The sequence below is a fragment of the Zophobas morio genome, unplaced genomic scaffold (genome assembly GCF_036711695.1).
Source record: "Zophobas morio isolate AGI-343-1 ecotype UQ-CSIRO unplaced genomic scaffold, CSIRO_AGI_Zmor_V1 ptg000164l, whole genome shotgun sequence".
NCBI classification, from domain to species: Eukaryota; Metazoa; Arthropoda; class Insecta; order Coleoptera; family Tenebrionidae; genus Zophobas; species Zophobas morio.
Window position 1 is genome coordinate 5,262 of NW_026972268.1, and position 8,740 is coordinate 14,001.

The window sequence follows — 8,740 nt, forward strand, 5'->3', positions numbered from 1 at the left end:
CTTGGTTGAACAAAGAATTTGTTAGGTGGTTGAGTATTTCTTGCGAAATCCCAAAATGAAACTCTGGTTAAATTCCCCCAGCATCCAGAACCGCCGTCAAACTATTCGTATTACTAGCTTCAGCTACCTTACCAACCGCCATCATAAGGCTGATGGGTAGTTGCGAGGCTTTGATGCCAGTTTTGCGATGTCTTTGGTAAAATCATGACTACAGTCATTTTCTATCGCCCGGGAAAATAGCTGAAGGACAACTCCGAGTTGACAAGGCAGCACAGTGATTTATAGCAGCCTCTAATTTTTGTTTTTAAACCAGGTTAGTACTGTCGTCAGGGACGGGCCCCTTTCGCTTTGGAAACAGTATGACAATAGATTTGGTCTCATCTGTGGTAGACAGCTTCAGAAAATCCGTTGTAACAGTTGAGAAAAAAATAGGCACAAACGAAGCGATATCGACGGTTAAAGAAGTAGTCGACAACAATAGGCAGCTAAACGACTAGGAAAAAGTTTACTTTGTCTTCATCACTTCCGGCTAGTCCTATGTCACCAGCTTCCGACACTTCATTTTTTCCTGTTGTGCCGTGAAGGTGGTTTAGTAATAGTTTGTCTTATACGCTTTAAGAGTTCATGACTACTAGGAAGAGCAGCCGCTGCTTGCATATTAATGCCATTACTTCCTCAGATAGGCGTTTAGGGAGGTATACAACTTTTTCACGTGTCGTCGTTGCTTCTCTGTAAGCCTCTGCCACCGCGCGCTCAAATTCGACAGCAGTACTGTAAGTTTAGCGAGAGTTTCTAATGGTGTCTTAAACGATGGCCATTCTCGAGCAATTCGGTGCATTTTTCCAATTCGTATAAGAGCGGGGGGAGGCCATAATTGCTTCTTTTTCGTAGCCCATTTCGAGCAGGACAGAAATATGCTTTAACCACAATTCATTCAACGCTTAATAACCTAGGAAGGCAAATATTATTAAACGCGGTGATATCTTGCACGTCCATTTTGCCCGTTTTCCTCGCCATTTGTGTTGGCGACTGTGTTCCTAGGACTCTTAACCTGCGTCCCTCAGCGTAAGCCTTAAGGATATAGCCGTGTCGTTTTGCCACAGACTCTTCCACGCAGAATGTTTAGAGTTAACGCATTGAATTTTCGGAGAGAGTTAAGATCGAACACCGTGAATGGTCGGCTTGGCGGTTCATAGATTGAATTACAGCCATGGGTCCCTTTGCAGCTCTAGTAAATTTGGGGGTAATGCCAACTGCCTTAATCCCTTGCAGCACTGATAATGCTATGTTTGATAAGAATAGCTTTTCCTCTACCCTAGTGTACAACCGATCCTGGAGAGTTATCGCAAAGTAAGATGTTAGATGGTACATTTAGAGAGAGCTATGTTTCGATGACGAAACATGTCTATTCTTTCGCGTTGCATTAACTCCTGCAACTCATGTTTTTTTTTTCTGGGCGCCCTTCGTTTTTAAAAACAAAAATCCGATGTGATTAAGCGTTTAAAATTTATAAGCCATTGCAAACAAACTTTAATCCTTTCATTGTATCGAGTATGGTCGAAAGAATTGTCATCGTCATAGTAGCTAAGGATTGTCGTAAAAGTTAAATTGCGATTCCACTGTTCTTCTTGTTTAGTAAATGAGTCTGCATTATTAATGCGATTAAGATTATTCGCGGGAGGCACTTGGTGCGACCTATCTCTCAGGCGGGAATTGGTCGGCTGTTAAAAGCCCCCGCCTGTAACATCTCAGCCCTGGTAGATGTATGAACCTCACCGCAATTCGCCCATTTAACTGGCAAGTCTGGTGTTTAGGTATACTCCGCGCTCAAATGGTTCTTACCGCATTTAACGCAAAGGTTAGGCAGCGCAAAAGCTTGCAGTGTACTAAAGGATGTAGCAGCGGTGGCACTGGCCAAAGCGATTTCTTTCTTAAAGTTGTTATATTTCGATTCAAACATGGGCGTTGTCTTCAATCCTGATAGCTTTTGTCATCGGTCGGGGTTTATGTACTGCGCTTATCGCAAAGGACACTTCTTCCAATCAGCTTTAACAGTGGCCCGTTTGCATCCGTACTGCTCGGAGGGGTGTAATGCCTTGCGCGCCCTGGTCCGCCTCGATAATAGTAAATGGTAGTTGAAATGGTGAAATTCTTGATTGCGCAGTATCCCTGTGAGAGCGCGGTAATCTTCAGCGGTCGTCGGAAATATATAATTTTAAGACGTGTATCTCTTGACCTTGGGCTTGCTGCAAAAGTTGTAAAAGATGGAGCCACTTTGGTTTTTCCCCGAGGGTTTTGGATGGGATTCTCTCTTTACCTGTTCGCAGGATGGTGGCCGCAGTAGATGGTTGTTCATTAGTAATAGGGGTAGTGTCTGAATCTATGTCAATGGTGTTTTGTAAAGCTCTTGAGGGCTTCTCTGAGTCTTTAGTGACATTCAAGTTGTCGATACCCTTATTGGAGCTATTATTATTTTTATAATAAGAATCATCTTATACTATTAGTATTACTACTAAAATCTGATTTTTATTACTGCATGTATTATTTTTATTATTACCTTTTTTTTTGGTAGCTAACAATTAAATTTTTGATAATGAGATTATTATGGGAATTATTAGTTATAAGATCAATGCTACTACTTCTACTATTATTTAAATATCAGTGTGAATAGGTTCGTCTAAACCTTTAGGCCTCCCTCTCTTCTAATAGTATTTTTTTGATCTAAAATTTATAAGGCCAAATATACCTTATAATAATTGTTAGTTATACTATTAGAAGGTTTCTTTCGACTTTTTCAGAGTTATTTTTATTTTAGGTAGTTTTAGTAACTTCAATGTTTTACCTTAGTAGATTATAACTCTTTTCTGAGTTCCTTAATTATAGAAATAAGTTAGTAATAAATGCTCTAAGTTCAAATTCAGAGAGGAGCTCATAATTAATATGGAGGAAATTATATGTTTTATAAAAAAAAAAAAAAAGGAAAAAAAAAGAAAAAAAATTAATATAAAATTTAGATACATTTAAGGTTTGTATTGTATAACCAGTATTTTTAATTTTCATAGTCTAAGTAATCTAATATATATAGGTATATTTTAAGCAAAGCGCTATGTAAATAAATTAAATATTTATAGCAAATGTGCAGGCCACATTCATATAGGTATGATCTCAGCAGCATGGTCGACTGGGCAAATTGAATACGGAACCAGCAGAGACCGAAAATGAGTGTCGCGTCGGTGAGAGTTGATCCCACGACTTCGAGCTTACCACTGAGCTACCACGACAACTCATCATATGGTATGATGAATTTATGTGTCAAAACCTGTTAGGCTTTGACATTAGAACCTTTTTAAGTTTCCTGAGTGTAAAGATTTTGCCTACATCTCGTACTTTTCTAGGTTTTTAACTGGCAGTGCAACTTTGTAGCGTAAAACAAACCCTGCTCAAAGCGCGTCACGCTAACGGCGATCTCGTGCCCGGCTTCATAAGTCGTAGCTGAGTGTTTCGACAAAGAAGGATTATCGTGCCCGACTACTTGTAGTGAATGGCAATGGCAATATATTTAAAGAAATTTTCAGCGATTCTAGTTGGAAGCGGCGGTGGAGAGTATCGTACCTTACAAATCATACCGCTTTTGGAGCGACGAGGCTCGAACCATACACCTCTATAGCGAAGGGTGTGTAATGCTAGCCCGAATGTATTTATAATTACAGTCTTCTCTTGGCGCGCAACAAAGGTTTCACGACATGAAAATACGTCTGGGGCGCTACCGATTTAACTCCCTCTATAGCTTACCGGCTTCGACAGATTTTTTCGTTTTCCAGTTATGAAAAGAGCCTATTCGTACTCTGAAAACGCAGTCACTTAAATATGAGTTGAGCATGCTTTATAGACCACGCTGGATTGATTATCATATAGTTAGAGTAACCTTCATTTAATTTATTTTTTAATATAATATAACTTTCCTATCATTATTAAATTTCTTAATTTTTTAAATAAAAAGAAATGTAATTTTTAAGCTTATACTTTATTTTTTATTTTTAATCTTAAAGTTTAGTCATTACCCGTTGCCCTCTAAAAGTTGAAGATCTAGGTCCTCCACTCTGTGGTTGAGTTGTTAAATACCCTTGCTGGAATGTAAATAGCTACCTAATAAGGCAGCGCGTGAATGAACGCCGCCTTTTAGAAATAGTGTTTCCTTAACCTCACGGTTTTTATATGAAATTGCTGAGAGCGATCGTGGCGCATGGCTGCGATTCCTGTTCGTCGTTAGACACCTCCACGAAGTCGCTCAAATGATTTTTCCACTGATTTTTTTTTTTGTTTTAACATTATACTACCAACTTTTGCAAATATTTCACCTAGCTATATAATATACAGAAAGTTATTATAAAGCTCTTAATACTTTTGACATGGAGTGATTTTTTATTTTTCTTATAGGGACCGTTAATGCTTTGTTTAAAACTCGATAATTTTTGAACAGTCAAGCTTTCGGGGTTTCCTTCTTTAAGCACCCCCCCCTCCCTTTGAGTGTTTGGAGGTTAATGCGGCCAATAGTATAAAGCTTCAAGATCAATAAGGCTTATCAAAGGAGAGCCACTTTATACACTGGGCTTACCTAACTTTTGGGGCTATTTACTTTCGTTCGGGGCTGTCCGATAAAGAGCCTACATTTCATAATTTGGAGCATGAAAGAAAAGTTTTTATAAACACATATATTTTTCCATCAGTTTAAAGAGATTTATTTTAACTCTAGATTCAAAGCCGATGGCAATCCCACGGCTTTTCGAAGACCTACTATTTTTTTTAGATCTTCTTTATACTTAAAGGAGGGTAGGGAAAATATATTGAAAAGTATGCGCGAACAAAAAAATAGGTAGCTTTTCATATAAAATTTTGATATAAATTCTTCAAGGCTTATAACTTTTTTTTTATCCTGTGGCCGTCGTAATAGCACTATTTTAATTAAATTTAAGTCCCATTAAAAATTAAAACAATAATTTACTTGAATTTTAAATAGGCAATTAAGACGAAGATTGGCTGGTGACGTTGATATAAAACTTGAACACGATTTTAACGTTCAATTTGAAAAAGTCTTTACCTCATTAATAAGCCATACAATAATTTATTAATAAAGCTGATATTAATTATACAATATCTCCCGAGCAGCTGTACGACATGAAGAAGAAGGTTACTTCTAAACTTCTCTACGACTCCCGTAAGGTGGAACAGTTAACTTTAAATCTTAATTTAGCTCAAGAAAAAATCTCTGGAATGGTTGAGCATATTTAATCTTGAAGATTTTTGTTAATTTACTATTTTATAATTTCAGCTTAAAGTTTTCGATGCCTTTGAAAAGCGGTTGACCAACCTGGAGCCGGCCTCAGGCTCGCTCTACCTCGAAGCCCACACAATGTCGACGACTATAAGAAGTTGAGCAATTTAAAATACTCTTCAACCACCTTTCATAAACCTAATCACTACGCGCCAATTTGAAAGTCAGTGCTCAGTTTTCATTTGCTTTCATTAGATCTTGAAGAGGCGGACAGAGCCTTCGCTAAGCTGCTCTCCCACTTTTCTGTTTACAACGAAACTAAAGACATATTAAAGGATCCCCACCGTTTCACCAATGGTTTCCTCCTTTTTTGAGAAAACAGCCACTTGCGCCTTTTTGGAAATGTTTGCACTGCAGACTCCGAACTTTTCCTTAAAAGCTTGGAAAAAGCTCTAAATTCCCGGCGGTATTTTGAAGATCACCCACTGAAAAGCGCTGAAGAATCCCTTTCCCTCCTGGTAAAAGTGCTTATAGGAGAAAAACACTTGCTACTTTCACGATATTGATTTTTTTTTATAGAATTCACTATGTGCTGCCGGCCTTCTGGGGGTTCAAAGAGCTTTTAAAACCCTTTGCAAAAGCAGCAGTTTTTCGGTCAACTTGCCTCCACCAGAAGCAGGCCTTGAAGCCGAACTTGAAAGCCTTTCTACTTTGCGCATCCCGGAAAGTGTAGCTGAAGAGCTTCATCAGATGTCTGAATTTCTTCATGAGAAGGGTCGCACTTGCCAGGCATTTTGGTAAAGACTCGCTAACTACCTCGTTTTCGCTGCAGCCAACGATACGGAACACTGCACAGTTTATGAGAAATCCCGGTCGGACGCGCTGGTCTACACTTTGCTAACCATCTCCAGAGGCGGCTCTGAGCATTCAAGCGCTTCCGCAGATAAAGCAAAGAAAGATGATAAAGCAAAAAAGTCCGACTACTTTTATATTTTTTTATTTATTTAACTTTTTTTTGAAAATTAAGGAAAAGTATTATTTTTTTTGAATTTGAATCCTCTAAACTTTATGAGAAAGGGAGCCACCCATTTGTGATGCTCATTTCCATCTTCTCTCACATGATAGTGGTATTTTTTAAGCATTGTCTATGAGCCATTGAAAAACCATACGAGTTTATTAGCAAGAACACGACCAGTGGCTGCGCATTATGGGCCCGCGTAAAGGATCTTTTGAGGGCGCGCTTTCACAGGCACTGGAAGTACGCTTTTACGTAGAAGAGCAAATACTAGTTTATTCTCTTCTACTTTAAGGTATTTGTAAACACCGGCGAGTTTCTGGTTAGGATGGCCAATGGAGACATGGAAAGAAAAGAATTCTTTCTTTTTTTACCTCTTCTAGATGTTGTTTCACAGCTTAAAAGTCCGTCGTTCGACTTTATAAAAGAGGTCGTTTACTTAAAATTTTTTTTTCTTTATTTAGAACGACTTGAAAAAAAAATAGAGAGTAAAACAGAGCTACAATCAAATAGACAGACTCATTGAGACGTACACCACCACTTGTTTGAGGTATCTCCACGAATATTTTGCGGAGGTCAAGGTTCCATATAACTTTGAAACTTTTTATTATTATTACTAACATCGTTTCGTGGTTAGAAAGGAACCCACAAACCTGTCTCTGACGGAACCGTCCACTCTCTTACAGTTAAAGTAAGCATGTGAAAGATATGGGAGAGTTAAGCAATTTTTTCTCTATACCGAATAGGTCTTATCGTTCATACCGAGACTTCTAGAGTACAAAAGCGCGCTAGAAAGTTTTGTGCATCGATTCAACAGAGTCACTGATGAGTCTGAAAATAAACTTTCGGAGCTTGTGGGTTGGTATTTCGGGAGATTTCCTTTTCAGTGCAGTTCGTTTAAGCGTTGCAGAGGTGCTTGTAAATGAATTAAGGTCACAGCTCTTCCTTCTTGCGGACTACTGCTCTCAGAAAGCGGGCGACGATGCAATAAATCATATATTTTTAATTAATAATTTCAACTACATCCAGAAGGTAGCGCGTCCAAACTGGCAGCTCTCCTGTAATTTTTCTAAAACACACTTTGCACAAGGCGATTGTAACCGGAGGTATACGCGAGCAGCTCGGAAGTAAAACACTTTTGCAGGATTTTTACGATCTACTCCAACAGGATATCCTGAAAAGATTCGATTTTTATAAAGAGACGTATGTCCACATTTAAAGCAAGGATTGGGTTTTTATTCGTCAAACTTTTTTTATATAAAGCTATTCAAAGTTACTTAGTTTTATTGACTTCAAGCCCGAAGCAAAATCTCTTAAACATCAAAAAGATCAGATTAAGGCGTGCTACAAGGTCAGTATTACAGGGAGCTAAGAAGTTTACTCTTTTGTGCGGTGAATATTTAGAAACTCTACTTTAGGGTTTCAATTCAGAGTTTGAAGCTATAAGAAACAAACACAAGGTTAAGCACTCTCCTATGCCTGTTAATAAGTAAATATCTTTGGGAGCGCAGTCATACGCATTCCCCGATCCGGATGTCCGTGCACAATTGAGTGAAGCTGTTCAAGGTTTCACTTTATTAATATAAATTTTTATTTTTCAAGTTAAAGTTGATGCATTGCTCAAGCAACCTTTTTAAATTGATATACAAAAGATTTAATAATTCCCCCCTACAAAAAGTTCCGCACTTTAACTTCCGAGAATGACCAACAGGTTAACTTTTCGAAGTATGCTAAGTACTCCATTCAAAGTCTGCGCATAGAAATAAACCGTTTTTTCAGTCCTTAATAATTATATAATAAAAACGTTGTCGCCAAATTTGGATTTTCGTAATTCTACACCCCTTTAAAGGAAAAAATATTAAAAAATACAAGTATATTTAAAAAAAAGTACTCAAAAACTTGAAAAGGTGGATATGAATTTTACTTATCATTCCTTTGGTTAATAAGTTTTTATAACGCTTGTAACTAAAGATTAACATTGGAAATTTTTTTATTTATATGGCATGCAACCATATATTATTGCCGTTAGCTCATTTATGCTTATTCTTTGAATAACTTTCATAAAGGCTTAGTTTATAATTTAAAATTCGCATACCCATGAGAACCATGTCTACTTAAAATTTATTCGGCCTCCCACCAGCTAAAGAGTGCTCATTAGCTAGTGGAAGTACTCTTTAAGGACTTAATATATAAACTCTTGCAGTTGTTCCTCTATTTATGGAATAATTAGCCACCAAGTAAGTTCTTATCATAAACTTCTAAGTGAACCTGAATGATTTTTTGCTACAGGCTAGACATATAAAGCGTATGTATAAAGTTTTTTTATGCCACTAGTATCATTAAACAAACTAACCGGGGTTTCTGCTGCTCTCCTATCATACTTCTGTTCTTTTGCTTTTATATTAATGGCGTCCCCTGGTACTCTATCCGGTTAACAACTTCGAATACACGAG

At 37.7% G+C, this 8,740-nt stretch overlaps 1 protein-coding gene across 4 annotated transcripts; it reads left to right on the forward strand.

Moving 5' to 3' along the window:
- The first annotated feature begins 4,522 nt into the window (after nucleotides 1–4,522).
- LOC135145601 (exocyst complex component 7-like) lies at nucleotides 4,523–8,078 on the forward strand. 4 transcript variants are annotated; one of them, XR_010283507.1, is made up of 21 exons: nucleotides 4,523–4,696; nucleotides 4,754–4,873; nucleotides 5,018–5,090; nucleotides 5,167–5,274; nucleotides 5,330–5,429; nucleotides 5,528–5,629; nucleotides 5,690–5,790; nucleotides 5,852–6,047; nucleotides 6,105–6,246; nucleotides 6,300–6,399; nucleotides 6,453–6,530; nucleotides 6,583–6,717; nucleotides 6,773–6,868; nucleotides 6,925–6,978; nucleotides 7,034–7,145; nucleotides 7,198–7,319; nucleotides 7,378–7,490; nucleotides 7,561–7,638; nucleotides 7,706–7,747; nucleotides 7,799–7,853; nucleotides 7,940–7,972. XR_010283507.1 is itself a non-coding variant. In XM_064077716.1 (21 exons), exons 1-21 carry the CDS (start codon nucleotides 4,686–4,688, stop codon nucleotides 8,071–8,073), a joined length of 2,082 nt encoding a protein of 693 aa, XP_063933786.1. In that variant the 5' UTR covers nucleotides 4,523–4,685; the 3' UTR covers nucleotides 8,074–8,078. The 4 variants fall into 4 exon arrangements, 3 of the variants coding, with proteins under 3 accessions (XP_063933786.1, XP_063933787.1, XP_063933788.1); XM_064077716.1 differs by having other exon boundaries at nucleotides 7,551–7,638; nucleotides 7,940–8,078; XM_064077717.1 differs by lacking the exon at nucleotides 7,940–7,972 and having other exon boundaries at nucleotides 7,706–7,810.
- The last annotated feature ends 662 nt before the right edge of the window (nucleotides 8,079–8,740 follow it).